Source organism: Osmerus eperlanus, unplaced genomic scaffold (genome assembly GCF_963692335.1).
Source record: "Osmerus eperlanus unplaced genomic scaffold, fOsmEpe2.1 SCAFFOLD_49, whole genome shotgun sequence".
In the NCBI taxonomy this organism is placed as follows: Eukaryota; Metazoa; Chordata; class Actinopteri; order Osmeriformes; family Osmeridae; genus Osmerus; species Osmerus eperlanus.
In genome coordinates, this window is record NW_026911051.1 from 96,332 (window position 1) to 121,890 (window position 25,559).

At 43.2% G+C, this 25,559-nt stretch overlaps 2 protein-coding genes across 3 annotated transcripts; one reads left to right on the forward strand and one right to left on the reverse strand.

Moving 5' to 3' along the window:
* Positions 1–5,215: 5,215 nt before the first annotated feature.
* Positions 5,216–10,691, reverse strand: LOC134015522 (butyrophilin subfamily 1 member A1-like). Of its 2 annotated transcripts, XR_009929133.1 has the most exons (9): positions 10,639–10,691; positions 9,357–9,511; positions 9,243–9,298; positions 8,346–8,687; positions 7,983–8,270; positions 7,696–7,839; positions 7,536–7,616; positions 7,229–7,307; positions 5,216–7,037 (listed from the first exon to the last, which is right to left on the reverse strand). XR_009929133.1 is itself a non-coding variant. In XM_062455082.1 (8 exons), the coding sequence occupies exons 2-7, from the start codon at positions 9,389–9,391 to the stop codon at positions 7,561–7,563; spliced, it is 921 nt and encodes a 306-aa protein (XP_062311066.1). In that variant the 5' UTR covers positions 9,392–9,511; positions 10,639–10,691; the 3' UTR covers positions 5,216–7,307; positions 7,536–7,560. The 2 variants fall into 2 exon arrangements, 1 of the variants encoding a protein (XP_062311066.1); XM_062455082.1 differs by having other exon boundaries at positions 5,216–7,307.
* LOC134015525 (butyrophilin subfamily 1 member A1-like) lies at positions 9,615–25,147 on the forward strand. The gene is made up of 6 exons (XM_062455087.1): positions 9,615–9,631; positions 21,977–22,035; positions 22,895–23,239; positions 23,336–23,629; positions 23,766–23,796; positions 23,972–25,147. Exons 2-6 carry the CDS (start codon positions 21,978–21,980, stop codon positions 23,994–23,996), a joined length of 753 nt encoding a protein of 250 aa, XP_062311071.1. The 5' UTR covers positions 9,615–9,631; position 21,977; the 3' UTR covers positions 23,997–25,147.
* The last annotated feature ends 412 nt before the right edge of the window (positions 25,148–25,559 follow it).

Sequence of the window (25,559 nt, forward strand, 5' to 3'; positions counted from 1 at the left end):
TCTGGATGCTGACTGACAGCATGATACACACACACACACACTCATACACACAGTCTAACCAGCAGGGGGGCGGATACCATGATACACACACACACACACACACACACACACACACACACACACACACACACACACACACACACACTGTCTAAAACCTCACGCCACACAAACAGTTTCTTCCCATCCGCTGCTGGCCTCTTCAACAAGGCCAAGGACTCACACTGACTTTACCACTTATCACTTTATCTGCACAGGACACCTTGCCATATTGCACTATGTTGCCCAATTTGTATTTGTATATTATAGCTATTTTATATTTATTCTAAATGTTTTACATATTTTAGCCCCTTAGTATTAGTTAGACTTTGTATCTTCAGACTTGTACACTACTTATTTAAGATTAATATATGTTTAATGTATTCACCTTCCTGCCACAGTAAATTCCTTGTCTGTGCGAACTTTCATGGCGAATAAAACCCTTTCTGATTCAGATTCAGATTCTGTCTAAGCAGCAAGTTTTAGGTCTAAATTTTAGGTCCCTATATGTTTATTGTATGCACCTTCCTGCCAAAGCAAATTCCTTGTCTGTGCAAACTTTCATGGCGAATAAATCCCATTCTGATTCTGAAGGATACCATGAGAGTAAACCACACTCACTCCTTATCCTGTGGGTAATGTGCGCAGACACTAATTCCTTTAAATCTACAACACAGTTGTGTGAATGAAGTTCAGTGGTCAATGAGTTCATAGTAGTATAAAATGTTGATTATGTTGTGTGATGTCCACTTTAAAGACATTTAACCTACATTCATTGACGTACCTTGCACCTTTGATGCACAAGGCACACTACACGTGATCAATCCGCCAGGTGGCGCCCTACATCAGCTGGGCTCTGGAATTGAGAATTCGTATTCTCTCATTGTCCGGCTTTGCTACTTCAATTACATTTCAAAATTCCTATTATGAAAATCTTATCATTCAGACATTTGTAAATGTCTATTTTTGTGTATGAAAAAAGGACGCATTGTTACTTTCCTCCAATCAACCCGGAAAAGAAAACTTCGGAGTTTACAATTGCAAATGTGAAATAAAAGTGAAACTAATTTGCCGTTGTTGTACCGATTTTGTAATATCACAGGATCTGAGGAGGTGAGTAGGCAGAGGTGTAGTCCAGGGTATACGCTGGTATACGGCGTATACCTACTTATTTTTCAGTCAGCATTGCGTATACCCACTTCTAAATCCCCCCTGATGCGCATCATTCAGTAATATCTGTGAGTCAGATTGCCTATTTTCGTCCTCGGGGATAGTGAAGCCATGACCCACCCTCCTCTGCCTCTAATTGGCTGGTACTCGCTGCTTTCACTGATTAGATTGGTTAACTTTAGGCATGAGGACTGATGAGCCAATCAGAGGCAGAGTAGGGCGGGTCATGCCGAGGAAAATATCGCTAATACCTCAGGTGCCAGTGAAAAAACCCCCCAAAAAAACTCAGGTGCCGGTGCCACTTGACTACGATAACGGCAGCAGACCAAACAACAGATGAAGAAATGACACAAGCGGCGGTGTGCCACCCCAGTTGATGGAAGACATCATTCTGAGGTAAGTTTTAAGGTGGTTTCCAAATGAATCATTATTTTAAACTACTGGCAAATTGCCAGTGACTGCACATTTAGAGGAGAAGAGATGTTGCCGCCAATAGTTAGTGCGAGTCGGCTAACGTTATGAAGCTAGCTACGTAGATTGGGATAATGTGGGGAAACCGGGGCATTGTTGGTTTTCAGTAAGTGTTTAATCAACCCAGTTCATAAGAATTTCATACCAGACTGATGAAACTGATTATCTCAATGTTTATGAAGCTTGTTTATTATTGTAAAGGTCTAAATTATAACGTTAGCCAAGTTACTAAGCCCTAAATTATAACATTAGCCAAGTTACTTAGCCCTAACTAACCTATATGATCTAGTTTAATTGCATAGTAGCTAAGCTGGTAGTTGATTTTTAAGTAAGTTAAAACACAAGAATGGGGACAAATAGTTTAAGATTCAGCCTAAAACAATATTGAGGTCTAATCAGGCTGTCTTATTTTGTATAGGGACAGGTAACCATGAAAAGGAAGGGAGATATTGCTGACTTTTTTGTAAAGAGGCACAAATCAGGCCCAGATCAGGCCCAGGCAGACCCCACCCCTAAAACCAGCAGCCCTGGCAGCTCTCAACCGGGAGCTAGCCAGGCAAGTCAGTGTGAGCATAGACAAGGATCCAGTCTACCACCAGACAGTGCAGTGTGAAAGCTCCTGCAGAAAGCAAATTTGTCTGGAATATACTGTAGTATGAGCAAAGGTCAGAAACCCAGTGCTGGGTTGAGAGAGTATATCACTGTTGATGTGTTGTTAATGCATATATTTTTGTTAATTGGTAACTAAATATTGTTGTAACATATTTTGTTGAATGATTTACCGGTAAATGAACATGTTCAAAACAAAGCATATAGCAATATGAACAATGTGCAAAAAATAATCGAAACACCATTTCCTGTTTGCCTCATGATAAATACATTTTACATTCATCCAGGCTGCTCTTGTGACCAGTAGTAACTACAAACTGCTCCTAATCAAGTCATGATCATTTTATAATAGTGTGCAAGTAGAAATTACATATTTTTGGGTAAACTAAATCATAGTCTTACATGTCACTGTTTCTAAAACAGGGCTTTTTTCTGGACTACTTAAAAAAAAAAAAAGGTGAATACTGAGAGTATACCCACTTCTCCAGGGACCACTACACCACTGTGAGTAGGCTACCACCACTCGAAAAAGGTTGTTACACTTTGGATATTCCCATTTCTGTTAGTCTGGCAGGCATCGAGTGAGATTTTCATGTTTTAATGAATAAACATTTCTTAGGAATTTCACCATGCTACTCGGTGTTGCGTTCCTGGTAGTTATCCGCTTCATCTATGCTAAGGCGGGGGACTCGCATCCCGCAACCGTAGTTGGGGGCGACGTCACTCTACCGTGTTCCCTCGGACCCGGCCACAGTGCCATGATCAAGACGATAGAGTGGCGAAAATCAGAGCAGGATAAAGGTCCACATGTACACGTTCGCCGGGGCAACAAAGACGAGACTGATGAACAGATACCGTCCTACAATGGCAGGACCGCACTGTGTGGAACAGATGAGTTGAGGAAAGGCAACATTTCCCTGAAACTCTCCCAGGTTAAACTGTCGGATGCAGGAAATTACACATGCCATTTGAAAGGTATCCTGGTGACTACAACCCGTCTCACTGTTGGTAGGTTCCCATATTCATACGTGTTTTTCCTATGATGTTTTCACGTGCCAATTGTAGGCCTAAATGGCGGGGCCGCAACGTTGTAAAGGCTGTGAGTGAGCGGTGTCAGTCAGTTCAACCATCTCAACACAAACTTACATTCGCAGATGCCCTCTGCTGAAGTATTTAAACCCGTATGTTATCGTGTAGTTACAGCATCTCCGGTGATCTCGGTATTGGGAGCCAGTGACGGGAAGGTGCGTCTACAGTGCGAGGCTACAACATGGTACAGAGACGCTAATGTAGAGTGGTGGGATGGTGAGGGAGACGAACTCACCCCTGAGAAGGAACCAGAAATAATCTCTGAAGATAACAAACACTACAACGTGAGAAGCTATCTGACGGTACCAGAAAAAAAGACTGAGGAAACCTTCACCTGCCAAGTTTATCAAGCCAACAAGACTTCTCGATCAGGTAAGCTCAAATGGACAGTGAGTGAATGGCCAGTTTGAGGTTGTGTCACCCTTAGCTGGAGATGTGTATGGTTGCTAACAGCAACACGTGAGAATTTGTAAAAGGCAACTCTTTCCTAGACACTAATCTGTGTCAATCTGTTTTCATGTTTCAGATGAGCCTCCAGAAAAACTTAAAAGTGATACATTTTCAGGTGGTTATATAGCCTCAATAACTATAGCTGTTATTGGATGGTTAGGTCTGTTGGTTTCGGTTTGCTGTCCTTGTAAACCTGGTAACTGTCTTTTGAACCACTACATAACCATTTACTGACTGAGGAACTAAAATAACCAGGTAATACCATCCTGTGGAAGTGAAAATGTGTGTATGTGTGTGTATATCATGTCTGTATGTGTATTTGAGTATTGTGTATACTATGTGTGTGTGTTTGAGTTATGTGTGTGTGTAAGAGTGTGTGTGTTAGTGTGTTTGAGTATTGTATGTGAAAGTGTGTGTAAGTGTATGTGTATTATATGAGTTTGTGTTTGAGAATTGTGTGTGAAAGTGTGTTTGAGTATTGTGTGTGTCAGTGTGTGTGTGTGAGTGTGTTTGAGTATTGTGTGAGTGGGTGCGTGTCCACTGCAGCAACACGATGCGAGCGACAACATGGTTTCCATTCATTTTCAATGGAGCCGGGCGAATCGCTTGCGTGGTGCATTGTGTGTCAGTGTGTGTGTGTGTAAAGTTGTTTCTTCCTTCTCTCCTTCTGCTGTAGCTTGAAGAAATGGCGTGGTAAGTTCACATCCTAAATAAACATAATTTCTACCGTGTGTGTGAATGAGTGCTTGTTATAAGACTTACATTCTACTCCCTGTTTTTTACCCCAAATAATCTGTTTTCCCAATCAGTTGTAGATGCTGGTGAGGAAGACAGGAGAAGAGGAGAGATGAGGATGATGATGAGGAGTGTTCGTGTGTGTGCACTGCCCATGACCATGAAGACAAACACACAATTCTCCTTCCCTGAGAATCAGGCTTACTCTTAACACACTCAGCATAGTGACATCCCTTAACCCTTGTGTTATCTTCGGGTCATTCTGACCCATCAGTCATTGTGACCCACCGTCGTATTGCGACAAATTTACCTCATACAAAAACAAAGTGAAGCATTTTCTTTTAACTGTCGGGCTGTCTCAGACCCCCCACATTGGAATGGTTAAAAGAAAATTATTTTTATTTGTTTTTGTATTGGGTAAAATTGGGTAAACACAACAATGGTTCGTTATGAACCTTTGGGTCATGTGACCCGAAGGCAGCACGAGGGTTAACACAGGGGTGTCCAAACCTGAAACCTGAGGGCCACATACAGAAAAATATACGAAAGGCTGGGCCACTATTAGAGTAAACATGAACAAAATCAGTCAAATGTAGGTAAATTATACCTAATAATTCAATAATCTTAAATAAAAAGAAAACAGCCTACATCATAATTTCCATTAATGGATTTTCATTAATTTTGTTGCAAAAAGGGTTAACAGCACATTCTCAAAATAGTAAAAATCGATTCATGTCTAAAAATAGTAAATATCAAAAGCACAAGCTTTATGTGACACTTGGTGATTTAAGTTAGCAAGGACATGCTCACGTTGTTGATTTCTTGCATCTTTTCCGGGCACATTATTTAGATTACTTTAGTGAGGTGCTGTTTATTGAAGTCATCATCTGAAAAAGGTTTCCCATGTCTTGCTCTAAGTTGAGCTGGCTATGGTAGCATTCTCTTGTATTTTGTTAGCACGGAAAAAATACAGTTTGATATTTTCTGCACTCACTTTCTAAATTGATGAGTCTTATACAAATACGGGTGGCTCCACTAGTGGTGAAACTAAGAATTACAACTCAGTCAAGTGCAAGTTTCATGCGCGGGCCATATTCCATTATATTTTTATAATTTGCTGCGGGCCGCGCAGTTGGCCCGCGGGCCGTAGTTTGGACACCCCTGCCTTAACATATACAACATTGTGACATCACTCCCATGACCAGGGGCGCCGCCAGGAATTTTGGGCCCCATGAAAAAATAAATAAACAAGTTTATCATTTCTATTAGTTTTTCAATTTTTTGGGGCCCCTGTCAGTCAGGGGCCCTTAGAATCGTCCTAACTTTTCCCCCCTATACGGTGCCCATGCCCATGACACACACACAACATTGTGACATCACTCCCATGACACACACACAACATTGTGACATCACTCCAATGACACACACACACACACAAAACATTGTGACATCACTCCCATGACACACACACAACATTGTGACATCACTCCAATGACACACACACACACACAACATTGTGACATCACTCCCATGACACACACACAACATTGTGATCTCACTCCCATGACACACACACACAACATTGTGACATCACTCGCACTGTTTAAAGACACATATCTTGACAGCATTTATACTGTATTATTACACGGCTCTTCTTAATGCTGTAGAATGCTCCATTCACTTGAATGGGGCTTCCCAACGTTCTGTGGTCAACTATTTTTCCATATTTGTGCACCTGACAATAAAAGACTTGAACCTGACTTGAACAGAGGAGTTGGGAACTGGTCTGGCAATGACAGGCAGGATAAAAGTGCCAAATGAATACATTACAATAACATGTAAAACCCATGAATGATGTGTGTGTGATATTGCCACAGTAGGAAGTGTTTCAGGGCTAGCAGATGCCAAACATGCCAAACCGGTCCTTATCTGATTGTAACACCTACGCATAGCAGATAATAAATGAGACAGTTTTGTCAAATCACTCACTTCTGCATGGAAATAAAGTTAATCCCTAAATGGTAGATTGTGCAGGTAAGGAAGGAAGGAAAAAAGGAAGGAAGGAGAGATGGAGGTGTCTGTCTACATGAAGTTTATGCATTGATGCTGCCCACTAGTGGAGGGAGCCGAAATAAACTTCACATCTTGATAGCAAAAACAATGGACATAGTAACGAAAAAAAAGTGAAGCCAAATTCTGGCCTTTTGAGAAAACATTTTGTTCACCTTTTTCTCTCTGACTGGACTGCATCGTCACAGAAAACTCTACGGTGTTGGCGCATACCGCCTGTGAAATGTGGGACTTGTAGTTTTAAACGGGGGGTAAATAGATTACGGTAGTTTGTAATCTTTAGTCGCACATTGTGCCTGTAAAAAATAATCCTGGTTCGCACATATTTTTAGGGGCAAATGCAAGTGAAATACTCGCACTGTAAAGCTCTGTCACGCACGCACTTGCAACCATGCGCATGCACACTTACATTTACATTTAGTCATAAGAGCAGACGCTCTTATCCAGAGCGACTTACAGTAAGTACAGGGACATTCTCCCGAGGCAAGTAGGGTGAAGTGCCTTGCCCAAGGACACCGTCATTTTTTCACAACCGGGAATCGAACCGGCAACCTTCTGATTAATAGCCCAATTCCCTAACCGCTCAGCCACCTGACTCGCATCCACGATGATAAACCGTCTATTTCTGATTCGTCTGCTCAGCCGACTCCGGACGAATCATGGAGTCATCTTCCTCCCTGATGATGAAAGAGTGTCTGTATTAACATCCCCACTTTACTGACAGCAACACTAATAACAATGAAGATGCACATGAAGTAGTAGGTGTTGTGAGTGAGGCTGGGGAGTAGAGGCTGACAGTAGAACTCATTGAAGGACTCGACCAATAAGAGGCCCTCCTTAACCTCAACACACACATGGACATACTGTACACACACACACATATGCTGTACACCTACACACAGCACCTGGTAGCATTGGGTCATCGATTCCTCATGGTGGATGTTCTCCATTTCCGCTGTCTCGGTCATCAAGGCCAACACATTCCCCTTTAAAGTCATAAATATCTGTTATAAATACCAGAGGAAAAATAATGTCTCTACACACACACACACGACTGTGTCTTACTTTTACTGCCTGCTGTATGTTTAATCTGAGAGCGGAAGTAGTATACTGCTACACAGATGACCACAATGACCAGACACAGGACACCCGTAGTAACAGAGACAGGAACAGCTATATTAGGCTTTGGACACAGCTGCCATAAATCACCTGAAAGACACAGGAGGTGAACACTCATGAGACAGTTACCTGACAGAAAGAGATGAAACACAAATGAAGAACAAGACACAGGAAGATCTCATAGATTAATTGCTACTGAATAATAACAACAAGGTTATAATACAGAACCTCACCAGGAACATGGATCTCTGTCTCCCTGGTCTGGTTGAGTCCCTGCAGATGAACCCTGCAGGTGAACCTGTTGGTGTCTGTCTGCTGTACAGTCACGTTTCTTGTCACAGTGTAGCGTTGGTGAGGGCCGGGGTCAGGGTGTCTGTGTGTGACATCAGCAGGGAGGAGGCGTCCCTCACTGTCCCTCCACTCCAGCTCAGGTTCTGGGTACCAGCCTCCAGACACACACTGGAGAGCCACCACTGTGCCGCTGTGTCCCATGATGGTGACCTCTGGTTTAGAGATCACCACTACAGAGACAGACTGATTTAACCATGAGAACAATTATTAACAATCTTAAGCAGCTTGTATCTAATCTAACTTACCGACACTGAGCTGGATGACAGTCTTCTTAACCTGCCCATCCTTAACAACAAGGCAGGTGTAGTTCCCCTCATCCTCCAGCTTCACTCTGAAGAGTTTCAGGGAGACGTTGCCCCTGACCAGTTCATCTTCAAAGAGCATGGTCCTGTATTTGTAAGACGGATTCTTCCCACTATGTAAGTTACGACCATCTCGGTAGAAATGTACAGAAGCAGGTTTCAGGTCAGGTCTGGACCACTCCACTGTCAGGGACTCGATGGAAGGTTCCAGGGAACACGGCAGGATGACATAATCACCAGCTACAGCAACGATGGGGTCAGGTGAACCAATCAGCTGAGACTCTCCTGGAAGAACAGACACAAAGACAGAATCCATCTGGGACTATCAAGGGGTGTTTAATACAAGTACTACATATGTGGAATTATATTTATTAGAAAACTAGTTTTTCATTATTAAAAAGCCTTACGGTTGTTTCGGTCAAAGCACAGGAAACAAGTGTTGTCTAAAACATGTAATCATTATGTACAGTTTATGGTAGTTAACATGAAACCTTCATCTACAGTACATGGTAGTAAACATGTAACCTTCATCTACAGTACATGGTAGTTAACATGTAACCTTCATCTACAGTACATGGTAGTAAACATGTAACCTTCGTCTACAGTACATGGTAGTTAACATGTAACCTTCATGTACAGAACATGGTAGTTAACATGTAACCTTCGTCTACAGTACATGGTAGTTAACATGTAACCTTCATGTACAGTGTGTAGTAACCCACTCCTCTCTGCCACGCGTCCCTAGAGAAGTCTGACAGGTAAACTATGAACTGTGTTTTCAGCAACATGTGTTTTGTCAACACAGGTGTGTTTCTGCATCTTGATGGTAAACAGACTCACCAGCAGGAGAGCCTCCAGGGATGAGGAGCACCAGGAGATACAGTAGAACCAGCATCACTCTGGAGACACACAATTATACTGTTTAATTAACTGCTGGATAATTATACTGCTCAAACTTTTCGAGACAGTTTGTCCTGCCTCTGGATCATAGTCCAATCAGCTTCACATCGTGGTAGTTCTGTGGAGTTCCACCACCTCAGTCTTCATCAAACACGTGTTACACTTTTAGGAATGACGGGTCGTCCACCGTTGGTGCAACACATTTATTTCTGAAACAAATATGAAGTAACAGGTTAGAATAAGAGCGCCCTACATAGAGTGCACACTTGGACTAATCACATACTAGTACTTCTCGTTGAGAAATAGCTGTATGACTACATTGTTCAAAGGTAATAAGTTAAATTTGCACCATGTTTAATCTTTTTTAAATCTTGTCACAGTTGAATGGCAGTAGCAATGTTGTTAGTTTAAAGTACTGAGAGATGTCATGCTAGCTACCAATAATGTAGGCTATTGCTACCAAAAACAATGGTTATGGTTACTGCTGTGGTTGTGTGCCGTTTTTTAACCAGATTTTTCTTCCCCTCTCCCTCAAAACGCTGCTTTTTGCCAGGCCATCACTGAAAATAAGAATTTGTTCTTAATGATTCTGCCTGGTTAAATAAAGGTTAAATAAATAAATATTGTAGTCTAACAAAACTAAATTAAACAGTGTACTGCAAAGTCAGTTATGACTTTCTTGACAGTAGGGCGAAATTTAATAGATGTATGCTGAACAAATGACTTGTATGCAAGTTACTTTCAATGACAATACATAAAAGGTATGAAGATATTAAGTTGCAGTACAGCTTTCATATTGGAGATGTGAATACATTTGATACCATGTGAGGCTACATAAAGGGATAAGTAGCATACATAGGACCAGAGCCATTGCTCTCTGGCTCTGCACAGGACAGGTTAGTTTACCATAACCCATGAATATTATAGAGATCCCACAAGTCGGCCCACATCTTCAGCTACCAATACGCATATTATTTTGTTCAGGAGTTACCAAAAGATTATTTGCATCTGTAAAAACGTTTTGCATCTGCAAAACAGTTGAAGAGGAAAATAGATCGTACTTCCGATTTGTGAAATCGAGATTATGAGGACAGTTGTGTATGTTATGTACTGATTATGAGGACATGTTCAAGAGCTTTTGTTATCGGAGCGATGTTAAAATGTCGGACGCTAAATTTGACTGGGGCATATTGTGGAAATCATTTGATTGCATTATGCACCTTCTAGAGGAGGAAATGGACGCAACAAATGGTACAAGTAGCCTACATAGATTAAAATATTGTAAACAAACAACAGCTAACAATAGTTGCACTGTTAAAAATAAAGAATTCCATACCTTCCACTACCGAACCACTCCTTTTTCCGCCATGTTGAAAGTTGAAAGGTCATTCAACTCGGAAAATCGGATATATTTTTTTCAAGATCTTTATTAAATTTAATGAACATTATACATCTACAATGACATTCGTAATATCAAGATCAGATCATTATGAATTAACGTAAGCCACCTTGTGTAAACAACAAAGAGAAAATAAAAACAGTCATTTGAAAAGTGTCTCTTCATTTGTCTTCTAATAAACCAATATATTTTATTATCACAGTAAATTTCTGGGCTCTTCTAGATTGCATGTATTGCAATGATGGAAATTAGTTACATATAAAGTATTTTTTAAACAAAGAAAAATAAGGTTGTCTTATTTGCACTTATGAATAAATAATGTACCCAAAACCAACATAATATTAACGTAAACGTCGGGCACTTTTGTCATCCAACAGCAGACCAAAAACAATATGGTTTCTAGAAAAAGTGGACATCGATCGCCTCCAACCAAAACTCGTATTTACCATAATTCTGATAGCGCGTGAAGGCATTCAATAATGGGAAACAATTATTGTCATCTGCACCATTCAACATTTTTACCCTTCGTGTAACATAAGGTGACGCCGGCGCTGCATGAAGTCGAACACACCTGAAGTTACGCCAATCTAGACAGCTGGACATTTACCCGGGGTAACCTCATGCAGAACTTGGCAAAACATGTGGCTACTTGTTTCGCGTGGTTTGTTCGACTTCTGCAACCGGCTGACTTGAAGCTGAGAATGCCATTGGCTGCTTCAAGTCAGCCGGGCTGCAGGCGGCTGCCAATCGACGCCGGCGCTGCATGACGCTGATGTCGAACGCACCTGGTGACATGGGGTCGGCGCTGTCTGAAGTCGGACCGAAAATGTGCGGTAGTACCCCTGTAGTGCACCGTTTCATCCACTAGATGGCAGGAGCAACACTTGAACCTACCAGGCACACACAAAGCAGCAGGCAGTGCTACAGTGCAGTTTATACTATAATATCATGTGTGTTCATATCACTAAGAGAGAAACACAGCCAAGGTTCACAGCAAGAAGTGAGGTGAATGTGTATCTCATGGTAAGAAGACCCCTGCTGGTTAGACTGTGTGTGTGTGTGTGTGTGTGTGTGTATGAGTGTGTATGAGTGTGTATGAGTGTGTGTGTGTATGAGTGTGTGTGTATCATGGTATCCACCCCCCTGCTGGTTAGACAGTGTGTGTGTGTGTGTGTCAGTCAGCATCCAGACAGGATGGAGTTCACACCACTCTGCTTCATGCTCTGTGTCTGCTGTTCCATCCTCTCAACTCTCTGCTGTGAGTACTGTTCCACTGTTCTATCCTGGTTCTACTGTTCTATCCTGGTTTTACGGTTCTATCCTCACAGCTCTTTGCTTAGCTTACAGAGCATGTTTCTCAATTCAGGTTGAAAGTTGTTTCTGATGTGAAGTACAGTTGACAGCTGTGATCTCCTCTCTCTCTGTGTTGCCTGTGCTCTCCTGCATCTCTCTCTCCTGCAGTCTCTCTGAGGGTCAGTCCCAGCAGATCTCAGTTCTTCAAGTTAGAGACTGTCTCCCTGAGCTGTGAGGATCAGGGGAGCTCTGCTGGAGGGAGGGTGAGGAGGAACACCACAGACGGAGGGTCTTTAGCGTGTGGAGCAGGCTGGGGGTCTTTAGTGGGTTCTTCCTGCAAACTGAAAGACCTGTACACAGGGGACAGTGGAGTGTACTGGTGTGAGTCTGAATCAGGGGAACACAGCCATGCCAACATCACAGTACGTGGTACGTTCCCATAGTCTGAATAAATCACTGTTGTTTCATAGGATTCTGGAAAGATCATTTGAATATGTCTCCTCTGTTGTAGATGGAGCTGTGATCCTGGACAGTCCTGTCCTCCCTGTGAACCAGGGACAAGCTGTGACTCTACGCTGTAGATACCAGACACCTCCCTCTGACCTCACAGCTGCCTTCTACAAGGATGGATCTCTGGTCAGGACTGAGGCTGCAGGAGAGATGACCATCCCTGCTGTGTCTCCATCTGATGCAGGGTTGTACAGGTGCAGCAACTCTGAGCTGGGAGGATCTCCAGAGAGCTGGCTGGCTGTGAGAGGTGAGACTTTCTTTTAAATATGATTTCACTGGATGAATGTTTGAAACTGTTAGCTGAATAATAATACGATTATAATTGAGATAAAAAAATGTTTTGGTTTGCTTGTCAATGCTTTAAATACCTGATGATTGATATTTCCTTCTTCAAGGCCCCCCTCCCTCCCCCTCCCCCCCTCCCTCCCCTTCTCCCACCTCCTCCTCCCCCTCCCTCCCTGTGCTGGTCTCTCTGCTGGTGGCTGGTCTCTCTGTCTCTCTGGTCTCTCTGCTGGTGGTGCTGCTGCTCTGGAAGAGATGTAAAGGTGAGACTCACTGTTATGTCACTGTGTTTAAATATATAATCATTTAATAACACGTGTTCACAGTATTTTCTGTTGTGTGTGTATATGCTGGTGTGTGCGAGTGTGTGTATATGCTGGTGTGTGTGTGTGGCGTGTATATGCTGGTGTGTGTGTGTGGTGTGTGTGTGTGTGTTCCTCCAGGTCGTGGGGAAGGAGCTGCTCCCAGAGATGTGACCTACGCTGACATCAGACTCAGACAGGATCCAGAACCCAGCAGGAGGAGAGAGAGAGGTAGAGAGAGATAGACACACACAGGAGAGAGGGAGGTAGAGAGAGGTAGACACACACAGGAGAGAGAGGTAGAGAGAGGTAGACACACGCAGGAGAGAGAGGTAGAGAGAGGTAGACACACACAGGAGAGAGAGGTAGAGAGAGGTAGACACACACAGGAGGAGAGAGAGGTAGAGAGAAGTAGACACACAGGAGGAGAGAGAGGTAGAGAGAAGTAGACACACAGGAGAGAGAGAGGTAGAGAGAGGTAGACACACACACACGCACATATATCCTCCCAGTCCAGTTGATCTCTGTCCTGTGTCAGGTTCAGCAGGAGCCAGTGGTGATGTGACCTACTCTGACATCAACCTCAGACACAACACACCACAGAAGAAGAGAGGTGGGTGGGGCTTACAGACCAGGGGCATTGTGGGGATTAGGAGGAAGATTTCTGATCTACTGGAGTTATGGATACATGTATGCCAGGTGGTTTAATCTGTGCGTGTGTATTTGTGTGTGTACATGTGTCAGTGGAGGCCTCAGTAGAGCCAGTCTACTCTGCTGTGAAGACAGACAGACCTACAGGTAACCATGATTCATGATCATGACAGGCAGCCATAGTGAGTTCTCCAGCTCAGGCGTGTAGAAGATGTGTGTGTGATGTGTGTGTGTGTGTGTGATGTGTGTGTGTGATTCTGCAGGCTCTGCTGCAGCTGGACCCAGGGATGTGACCTACGGTCAGGTGGTCATCAGACAACAGAAGAAGAGAGGTACGCAAACCTCCACATCCTCTCATCCTCTCCTCCTCTCATCATCCTCTCTCTCCCCCTCCACTATTAACCTCTCCTCTCATCCTCTCCTCTCATCCTCTCATCCTCTCATCATCATCCTGTTCTCATCCTCTTCTCCTCTCATCCTCCTCTATCACCCTCTGCTAACCTGCTTGTGTGTTTGTGTATTTGCGTGTGTGTTCCAGAGAAGCCACTCTCCCCAGAGCCTGATGTCATCTACTCTTCAGTGAGACCAGGCTGAGCTGCTGTTACCAAACCACCCCACTCTGGACCAGTATGACCAATCAGAACCCTTCTCTGTCTCAGACCCACCCCTTCCTACACCTCTGATGGGATGTTGTCTTCAGGTCACTGATACGAGGAAGGAAGAGGCTACACACACACATATAGATACATACAGATACACACACACAGCAACACACCACACAGACACACACACCACTCAGAACATGTTTTCAAAGATAATGCTAAAGTGTTTGTTCAGCTGTGGTTAACCACGCTACCTGCCCCCCCCCCCCTCCTTCACACCTCTAAGACCATCTTCATGAGAACAGAGGGTGTACTGATCAGACACACGCTGCAACAAACACTTCGTAGCTGTCTGTTTGAGGTGAAGCGCTGTGTTTCTACTGGTCAGAACTGTGGGAAAGAGCCTCTCTACTTGTCAACTCACAGACACGCCAGCCAGTAAGATTACATCTAACAGCCAATTCAAGGATGGACTTTCTAACTGGAACTGTGACCTGAACAACTTCCAGCCGTAGTGACCCAGACGTGTGTTGTCATTGTGGCTGTTGTTGTTTACAGACTAGTAAACATGTCACTGATGAAGAGGCCTGTTGGAGACTGTACCTGTAATAACTTTAACCTGTCTTGCTGATTTAGTATCAGCTTATTTTGCCTGGTCATGTTTTCCTGCTTGTTTGCTTTCTGTAGCATCACCTGTAGCATCACCTGTAGAGTGCTGATCTAATAAAAGGTCTTGCTGTGAAGAAGCATGTGTGTAGTTCCTGTTTCAGACACTAGGTGGCTGCCTGTTGTCATAGAGACCAACTGATAACTCACTAAAACATTTTATAACAACATGCAGTTAGTTAGTCCAGTCATGTTCTCTGACCCAGGTACATACAGGATCTGACCCAGGTAGATACAGGACCTGACCCAGGTACATACAGGACCTGACCCAGGTACATACAGGATCTGACCCAGGTACATACAGGACCTGACCCAGGTACATACAGGATCTGACCCAGGTACATACAGGATCTGATGTAGTCTCAGAGGTGATTAAACCTGTCAGGCCCTAAGGGAGGTCAAAGGGCACCAGTCCTACCTGGTGTTTGGTATAAAAGACGACATTTAGAAAACGCTCTCATCCAGAGCGACTTACAGTAAGTACACTGTAAGTCAAGTAGGGTGAAGTGCATTGCCCAAGGACACAACTTAATTTTGCATGTCAAGGAATCGAACCGGCAACCTTCTGACTGCTAGTCCGATTCCCTAACCGCTCCGCTAACCGCTCAGACTCCTGCATTCACACACACTTTTGGACACACACTTTCACACATACATACACACATTCACACACACACACACACACACACACGTACACACACACACACACACACACACACACACACACAGTCTCACACATACACAACCACAGAGCCACTAAGTTGCCAAACAGACCCCTGCAAGACTCAGGCAGTCCACCACTTCCCCCTATTGGAGGAGACAGGACACTGATGGTGTGTCATGACAAAAACTGTCCGGGTGCCAAAAACTGTCTGTCGTGGCCGAAAACTGTATGAGACTACCATTACTGAACTAGTTGTTTGTCTGGACGTGAACTAGCTCTGAACTGTCTAAATCATCCTAAGATGACCTCGCTGACTAAGAACTGAAGGGTTACCTCAGGTGAACTAGCATGGACCTAAAGAACAAGACACAGCACATAACAAGATCTTAGTTATGTAAGATGAACTGTCACTGACCAAAGGTTAGAACCAAGGGACCTAGGATACACCAAGAAGGAATCGACTGACCTAGGAAACAGGGATTGACGGATAGACTGACCTAGGATACAGGGACTGACATAGGGAACATCCAATATAGGAGACAGGAATAGAAAAGTCACACAGATAAACTAAGCACAGACAGACGAAACATGGACTATAGCTGATGAACTGATGCAGGCAAGAGGAAGAGATAGCAGGAATAAGCCACATAGGCCATGTCTACCAATGTCCAGTTAAAGGAGTGTCTTGTGTAGAGTATAAGAATGACTGATGTTTATGCTCATGCCAGGCTTTTTAATCGCGGAAGGCCCACTGTGTACCTATGATAAGATATTGTCGAACGCCCCTAAAGGAGCCTTCGTTTTGATGGACTTTGGAGAAACAAATTTTGAGGAAAAAAAAAAAAGAATAATGCTTAATAATGAAAAGTGTGCATTTGGCAAATGTGTTTGACTTTGTGCATACTATATCCAAGTTGTGCATTAAAAAGTTGTAGATGCTTGCATACATATATAAAGGTTTTGCAATTTTCCGTGCATACATATACCAAGTTTGGTGTTTTCAAGAGGAGTTTTGACCTCTAGCATACGCATGTGTTTTATTAGAAAAAATGTGCATTGGCAAATGTTTTTAAGAAAGTGCTTGCATAATATTTTAAAGAATGTTAAGAAATAGAAACACTCAGTTGTACTTCTTGAGTCGTGAGTCGAGTAGTCGAGGTTTTTCCTGAGCCTGTTTTTGTAGAGTGTCCACCTGTGCCTATTTTAGCAAAGAGCTTCTTTTTTGTCAGTTCTACTGCTGTTTTATTAGTGACCCAGGGTCCGCGTTTTCTTATTTTTTTTGTCGGCCTTAGTAAAGGAGGTTTAGCTTACCTTTTTCTTTTTCTTTTTACACTTTTGTTTCTGTTCCAATAATCTGCCAATAAAAATTTGAAAAGACAGTCGTTGTCCTACCGCCCATTTGTGCGCCCCTCGCTCAAGACCAAGGGATCCACTCAGCGCCCCACACCTAGACTCAGGTGAGTTCCCCGGGAATCGCGACCAGTCATTTAGGCACGAAAACTGCCCAGCTGGTGTTTACGCGAAACAGGGTCTTGAAGTGTTCATCTGCTCAGACACATATACTCTCTCGATAGGTGCGGTGTTGCGTCTCACAGATAAACTAACGGGGGGGAATAAGGGCGGACGAGGGCCCTTGAACGTTTTTGTTATCGGGTGGGAAGGGCGTTGTAACCGGGAGGGGAACGTAGCCAAGGAATAAGTGATCGATAAACTATGATGTGTTGCCCAAAAAAGGGCCTATAAACATTTGCTGCTATAAAAGATCTCTTGAGGTTTGCGTTCGGAGGCCCCCGGTGAGCGTCTGTGACATCGTGGTTTGGTTGGGTGCGGAGATTCCTTGCCGGGAGGGGGGGAGCCTCAGACTAACGCGTAGCCAAGCGTGTGTTCTCCGCACACGTAGCCTATACAAATTCGTGAGACCCCGGGCATGAGTTGGGTGGCGTAGCGAGGCGTAACAATATTATATTATATATATACATATTTGTTGCCGGGGGACCAGCACCCTGGTCAGCGTCCTCGAGTCCCCACACGATCGTTCGACAATATGAATAAAGAACTTGCACACCAGACTCCCGTCTCCTCTTTGACCGGCAACCAGGCTGAGAAAAGCCACCACTTGTCGGTCCCATGCAAGGTCCGTCGCTATAAATTCCTTAAATTCCTGAGATAGCTACGCGTGCTAGCGGGAAACTGTCCTGGTTGCTATACTGGTTGCTAGGTATAGGACATTCATGCATCATTACTCAAGTAAGTCCCAGTTATGAGACTCCGAACAGGATCAACTGGTCCAAACAGAAGAATGTGGATGTTTGGAATGTGAGTGTGACACATTGGAACATGTGCTGTATGTTCTGAGAAGAGTAATGATACCAGCAGGAGGGGGAGGAGTCTTCAAGGTTGGGACCAGGTGAGGTAGCACACCAGGTGATCAGACTGTCAGCATTACTGTCAGACACACACAGAACCAGATAGAGCACAGAGAGGAGGCTGATGGTGAAACCAGAGTTTTATAAAGGTCAGTACAATGTTGTTTATGTTGGAAGAGAGAGAGGGAGACTGACAGACAGACAGACAGAGAGAGAGACAGAGAGAGAGACAGAGAGAGAGAGAGACAGAGAGAGAGAGACAGAGACCGAGAGACAGAGTTAGAGAGAGAGACAGAGAGAGATAGAGAGACAGAGAGAGAGATAGAGAGAGACAGAGAGATAGACAGAGAGAGAGACAGAGAGAGAGACAGAGAGAGAGACAGAGAGAGGCTGTATGTAGTAATGATTAATTAATTACGTTAATTTTTAACTGGCTGATGGTGAAACCAGAGTTTTATAAAGGTCAGTACAATGTTGTTTATGTTGGAAAATAATTGATTTGCATGATATAAATTTGCATTCTGAAATGTGGTCTGATCTCTTATCCTTTCAAATACTGGATGTGTGTTTGTTTGACAGCATATATCCTAGGCTGTACATTTTTAAATTTGTAAACCTGTTCCTTTGTGCATTGGTGAATGTTTCATTTGCAAGACCCTGATCAGAGACAGGGCAGAGAGAGGGGGGTTCTGGCAGGGCAGGTGATCAGAGACAGGGCAGAGAGAGGAGGGTTCTGGCAGGGCAGGTGATCAGAGCCAGGGCAGAGAGAGAAGGGTTCTGGCAGGGCAGGTGATCAGAGACAGGGCAGAGAGAGGAGGGTTCTGGCAGGGCAGGTGATCAGAGACAGGGCAGAGAGAGAAGGGTTCTGGGAGGGCAGGTGATCAGAGACAGGCAGAGAGAAGAGGGTTCTGGCAGGGCAGGTGATCAGAGACAGGCAGAGAGAAGAGGGTTCTGGCAGGGCAGGTGATCAGAGACAGGGCAGAGAGAGGAGGGTTCTGGGAGGGCAGGTGATCAGAGACAGGGCAGAGAGGAGGGTTCTGGGAGGGTAGGTGATCAGAGACAGGGCAGAGAGGAGGGTTCTGGGAGGGGCCACATGCCCTTCATTTCTACTGGGTGCAGGAAGTGAAAAACAATCATTTGCATGGCCTCATATATGACATAGTTCTTACAGAGCCCTGTACCAGTACATACAGAGAGAGACAGAGAGATAGAGAGACAGAGAGAGAGACAGACAGACAGACAGAGAGAGAGAGAGAGAGAGAGAGAGAGGGAGAGAGAGAGAGAGAGAGAGAGAGAGAGAGAGAGAGAGAGAGAGAGAGAGAGAAAGAGAGAGGATTTTCCTCTTTAGAAGGAAAATCTCAAAAATAGAGTCGGAGACAGAATATATTTCATAGTCAAACGTCATTATGACGGGCCCTATATACGATAGTTAGTTGGTTATGAAACACACACACATGCACCATTAGGCGCAACAATGTGTTGAATTTTACAGTTGAATGAGTTACTTAGACTATTATATTGGTAAAGTAGAGAGGTCAAGAGAAAGCTATATCAGGACCATGGATTGCACTTTGACACACGTTAATGTCAATGTGTTGCAGCGCACACAGTGGATCTACGCAGATCGTAAAAACACTATGAAACAGGTCCTCGGCGACGACTTGACTCCGACCTGATAACAGCCTGTTGATAAAAGGCTTGGTGGCCCATCAGATAGCACATATCCTCTTGAAAAAGCATGTGTATACTTGATTTTAAAGGCATTCGACGAGCTTTGCGTTGAGCAAAATCCTCGACAATGTCCTCAATGTTAATCTCCCGTATTCATGAATTATATGATGCATACATTTGGGCATCCCAATTTATAGCACCTTTTTACTATCTACAAGTATAGGTCCTAAGTGTGAATGATAACATTCATGGATAACATTATCTAAACATCCCTTAAAAAACTGCAATTTAATGCAATCTTTACCAAAATGGACCATTCAATTTCTCACCTGAACCCCTGAATCAGGGGGCTACAGATATAGAGCAGGTTGGTGATGGATGCTGATTCATCACCGACCTGCTCTACATCTGTAGCTTCAGGGTGCTGTTTTTCATGCACAGTAATTCATCAATTTAATACAGACACTAACCATGCTTAGTTGACTGCTGACATTGGTCGAGATTACAGGGATAGTCATATTACTATCCAAGGGATCATATAGGCCTTCTTATTACCATTTAATATCACTTTTGAGTTTCTAGCCTGCTGGTACTAGGCTAAAGTAGCACGGCCCCATTATGTGGGTAGGTTCGCTTTATCCTTCTGGCTTCAACAAGACCAGCTGCAGCTAACACACTGGTCGAAAGATTGCAGACGCCAGGGATAGATTTAATACAAGCAGAAGTTACATGCTCTACTACACTAACAACTTTCAAAACATGTTTCCAGTGTAGAATGCGTGGCTATGTAAGGCTAGCAGGTTTGCACTGTGTGGGTAGTTTTCCTACTAGCTAACCTACAACGACCTTCTTCTTGATAGTTACTTACTCTCTGGGTGGTCTTTTCTTTTTGGGTTGACATTTTCGTATCTACAAAGCACAAAAGTGTCAAAAATATCAATGCTGAGACCAAACGAAATACTAATATGAGGCTTTATTATTTCCTGGCGTATTTAGTAGTTTACCGTGTCAGACTACTGCCAGCTCTCTTTCTGCAAGTCAAGATTCACGAAGTGTTTCTGACTGCCACTTCAGCCAATTAAATAACATCATATTGTCTCGCAGGCTCGAGGGCGCATTGGTTAACTTTGAAATGTATTTTTCACTTTTCTGGGCTACGAACATAGTTCATAGATAATAATTAACAAAATAGTGTTGGGGACAATTGTGTCTTTCCCAAACTTTGGTCGTGACTAGTCCCTATGGACCCTATGCAAACCTGCGCCCTTGATTAATAGGGTGTAAAAATAGGGTATAAATAACAAGTGGCGAATATCACGTTTATCTCGGCATAATTCCAAAGCAGACAATTCAAGCGAAGGTGAGCCCGTTGCTCTCCTCCCAACTTCCGGACCGCACGGGCCCCAGTGCGACTGCAGCTGTCTATATTTACGCGCCTGGGTACGAGTCTTTGGATCTTTTTTCCTTCTGGAAGAAATCTTACATTTGAGTAGGATAGAAGGGAATTGCACATTTGTGTGGCAGATAATGTTTTTCAAAGAAAAACCACATTAAATACAATACATCATGACAGTTTGTAGATTTGAAATGGTCATTTATTATCACACTAGCATTTAATTATCACGGCAAACAATTACACTGCTCTGAACTGTAGCCTAACTAAAGTTAAAAAAGTAAAAATAACAAAAACTGTTATTATCACTTGTGAATAGCCTACATCTCATTCACGTCTTTCTTTACTAAACCACGCGAAAGTGAATGATGTAAGCAAATCCTTTCTGTTTCCTCTTCTGAGCCTATGCAGATCATGTGAAAAATTATCCAAAGATTCGTACCCGAAGACACATTCGGGAGATTGACGAATCCTTTACCCAAAGACACGGTCGGCAGATTAATTAATCTTTGATCGGGAGATTAACGAATCCTTTTCCAGAATATGGTCCGCAAGTGACGTTCTTTCGGGTAGGCTACGAGTCTTTGGATAATTTTTCAAGTGTGTCTAACAGTCAATATAAAACAGTATAATCGTGTGTGTCTAACAGTCAATATAAAGCAGTATAATTGTGTGTAACAGTTAATGTAAAACAGTATAATTGTGTCTAAAAGTCAATATAAAACAGTGTAATTGTGTCTAACAGTCAATATAAAACAGTATAATTGTGTGTCTATAGTCAATATAAAGCAGTATAATTGTTGGTCTAACAGTCAATATAAAACAGTATAATTGTGTCTAACAGTCAATATAAAGCAGTATAATTGTGTCTCCAGAATGATGCTGGTTCTACTGTATCTCCTGGTGCTCCTCATCCCTGGAGGCTCTCCTGCTGGTGAGTCTGTTTACCATCAAGATGCACAACACACAATGTGTTATCAAAACTGTATTCTGAAAATACAGTTCATAGTTTACCTGTCAGACTTCTCTAGGGACGTGTGGCAGAGAGGAGTGGGTTACTATACACTGTAGGTGAAGGTTACATGTTAACTACCATGTACTGTAGGTGAAGGTTACATGTTAACTACCATGTACTGTACATGAAGGTTACATGTTAACTACCATGTACTGTAGATGAAGGTTACATGCTTACTACCATGTACTGTAGATGAAGGTTACATGTTAACTACCATGTTCTGTACATGAAGGTTACATGTTAACTACCATGTACTGTAGATGAAGGTTACATGCTTACTACCATGTACTGTAGATGAAGGTTACATGTTAACTACCATGTTCTGTACATGAAGGTTACATGTTAACTACCATGTACTGTACATGAAGGTTACATGTTAACTACCATGTACTGTAGATGAAGGTTACATGTTAACTACCATGTTCTGTACATGAAGGTTACATGTTAACTACCATGTACTGTACATGAAGGTTACATGTTAACTACCATGTACTGTAGATGAAGGTTACATGCTTACTACCATGTACTGTAGATGAAGGTTACATGTTAACTACCATGTTCTGTACATGAAGGTTACATGTTAACTACCATGTACTGTAGATGAAGGTTACATGCTTACTACCATGTACTGTAGATGAAGGTTGCATGTTAACTACCATGTACTGTAGATTGAGTTTACATGTTTACTGTAGGACTTGATTCTTTTTCCACAGTGAAAAACTAGTTTTCTAAGTGTCTAAGACACAGATGGATTCTGTCTTTGTGTCTGTTCTTCCAGGAGAGTCTCATCTGATTGGTTCACCTGACCCCATCGTTGCTGTAAAGGATGATGATGTCATCCTGCCGTGTTTCCAGGAACCTCCCATCAATGCAGAGAACCTGACAATAGCATGGACCAGACCTGACCTGAACCTGAATGTACATTTCTATCAGGATGGTCGTAACTTACCAGACCAGATTAATCGGTCTTACAAATACAGGACCATGCTGTTTGAAGATGAACTGGTCAGGGGCAACGTCTCCCTGAAACTCTTCTATGTGAGGCTGGAGGATGAGGGGAGCTACACCTGCAAGGTTGTTAAGGACGGAAAGGTTAACAAGACTGTTATCCAGCTCAGTGTTGGTAAGTTAGATTAAATAGAGAATATGCTGATATGAAAGAAAGTTGTTGAAGAGTTCCTGATTTCTCTGATGGTCTTATGTGTGTCTGTCTCTGTAGTGGTCATCTGTAAACCAGAGGTCTCCATCCAGGGACACAGCGGCACAGGGGTGGCTCTCCAGTGTGAGTCTGGAGGCTGGTACCCAGAACCTGAGCTGGAGTGGAGGGACAGTGAGGGACGCCTCCTCCCTGCTGATGTCACACAGACACACAGACACCCAGACCCCGGCCCTCACCAACGCTACACTGTGACAAGCAACGTGACTGTACAGCAGACAGACACCAACAGGTTCACCTGCAGGGTTCATCTGCAGGGACTCAACCAGATCATGGAGACAGAGATCCATGTTCCTGGTGAGGTTCTGTGTTTTTTTTTTATTGTTTTTTACCTGGCTATTATTATTCAGTAGCAATTAATCTATGGAGACCCAGACATGTGAACATCTCTTTTCACCAGAATAGTGACTGTTCTGTATACTGTGTGTTTCAGATCACAGTTTTCATCCTGAGGAACATGAACGGTACGTGTATATGGGGGGAGGGTGGATTTCGAGTTTGTGTTTGAGAAAGTGTTCAAATTAGAGATTCAAATAATATACTTTCCTACTCTGTTTGTCATTGTGTGTTTGTATGTGTTTGTGTTTATGTGTATGTGTATCACAGTTATAACTTGACTAATTTTGGCTTTTTTCTCAGATCCCAGTCCAAAAATGAACTGTAGAGACCAAGAATCTGTCATCATCTCCATCAAGAACCAGCAGCATGAACCAACCAGCGTTCTTGAGTCCCTGTGTGTAGGTTGGTGTGTGTGTGTGTGTGTGTGCATATGTGTGTGTGTCAGTAAGTTTGTTAATAATATGGAACTGAGAAGCAAACGTGTCTAGTCAGGAGAACAGGGTCCTTGACTCTGACCACTGAAACACTGTTAGAACTCTGTACTTCTGATCCTCTACTGTTCTATAGGCACTGTTAGAACTCTGTACTTCTTATCCTCTGCTGTTCTATAGGCACTGTTAGAACTCTGTACTTCTGATCCTCTGCTGTTGGATACGAGTGTCAGAACATGTAAATGATACAGTTATCACAGAATAATGCCTTATCTCAGCTTGTGCTAAATCTACCTGTTGTTTGTTTCAGTTAAATGGGTGATTCAGCATGGAGACTGCTTGCTCTCCTTGTTTCACTTCATCTCTTATGTTTCTGAATTTTGCACTTTTGAACTTCTGCTTTTGTTCTTACCCTGTGTTATTTATTGTTACGCATCATCATCAGTCAGGTGACCACCTGTCGTACGCATCATCAGTCAGGTGACCACCTGTCGTACGCATCATCAGTCAGGTGACCATCTGTTGTACACATCATCAGTCAGGTGACCATCTGTTGTACACATCATCAGTCAGGTGACCATCTGTTGTACGCATCATCAGTCAGGTGACCGTTTGTCGTACACATCATCAGTCAGGTGACCACCTGTCTTCCCGACATTGGAAGATGTGTCCCACAAGCCATAAGTAGTGTTCTGCATTTAAATGTTGTCTGTATAATTTATTAGGGTTCCTCCGGTAGAAGGAAACCTATTGTTTTTGTTAGTATTCTTATTACCCTAACCCGCAAAATCAGGTCTGCTGACCTGCAACAGAGCGATAGCCAGTTGGTCACCCTAATCACCTGTCATGTAGAGTTGTGTCCAGCAGGGGGAGATGGTGAGACTGTCTCACTGTAAAGGAAACAATGAATGATTTTACTGTCAAAGGCATCATCATCATTTTTACAATCTCATTTTTAACTGCGTATACTGAATATATGTTTAAATATATATGTGTATGTATGTGTGTGTGTTTGTATATATATACAAACTCAATAAAATGTTCATGACTAAAATTGATTTGTTTAATGTGTTTCTCTGTACAGAAACAATGTGACATGTACAGTGTAGGAGAGGGTCCCAGTGTGACATGTACAGAGTGTAGGAGAGGGTCCCAGTGTGACATGTACAGAGTGTAGGAGAGGGTCCCAGTGTGACATGTACAGAGTGTAGGAGAGGGTCCCAGTGTGACATGTACAGAGTGTAGGAGAGGGTCCCAGTGTGACATGTACAGAGTGTAGGAGAGGGTCCCAGTGTGACATGTACAGAGTGTAGGAGGGGGTCCCAGTGTGACATGTACAGAGTGTAGGAGAGGGTCCCAGTGTGACATGTACAGAGTGTAGGAGAGGGTCCCAGTGTGACATGTACAGTGTAGGAGAGGGTCCCAGTGTGACATGTACAGAGTGTAGGAGAGGGTCC

Excerpts from the sequence above, each read along its gene's own strand:
- LOC134015522 (XM_062455082.1), bottom strand. The coding sequence starts at position 9,391 with ATGATCCAGAGGCAGGACAAACTGTCTCGAAAAGT. Across the intron at positions 8,688-9,242 it reads CCCTGGAGGCTCTCCTGCTG|GAGAGTCTCAGCTGATTGGT; the intron begins GTGAGTCTGTTT and ends CTGTTCTTCCAG. Across the intron at positions 7,840-7,982 it reads GACAGAGATCCATGTTCCTG|GTGATTTATGGCAGCTGTGT; the intron begins GTGAGGTTCTGT and ends TGTGTCTTTCAG.
- LOC134015525 (XM_062455087.1), top strand. The coding sequence starts at position 21,978 with ATGATGCTGGTTCTACTGTATCTCCTGGTGCTCCTCATCCCTGGAGGC. Across the intron at positions 23,240-23,335 it reads TGTTATCCAGCTCAGTGTTG|TGGTCATCTGTAAACCAGAG; the intron begins GTAAGTTAGATT and ends CTGTCTCTGTAG. Across the intron at positions 23,630-23,765 it reads GACAGAGATCCATGTTCCTG|ATCACAGTTTTCATCCTGAG; the intron begins GTGAGGTTCTGT and ends TGTGTGTTTCAG.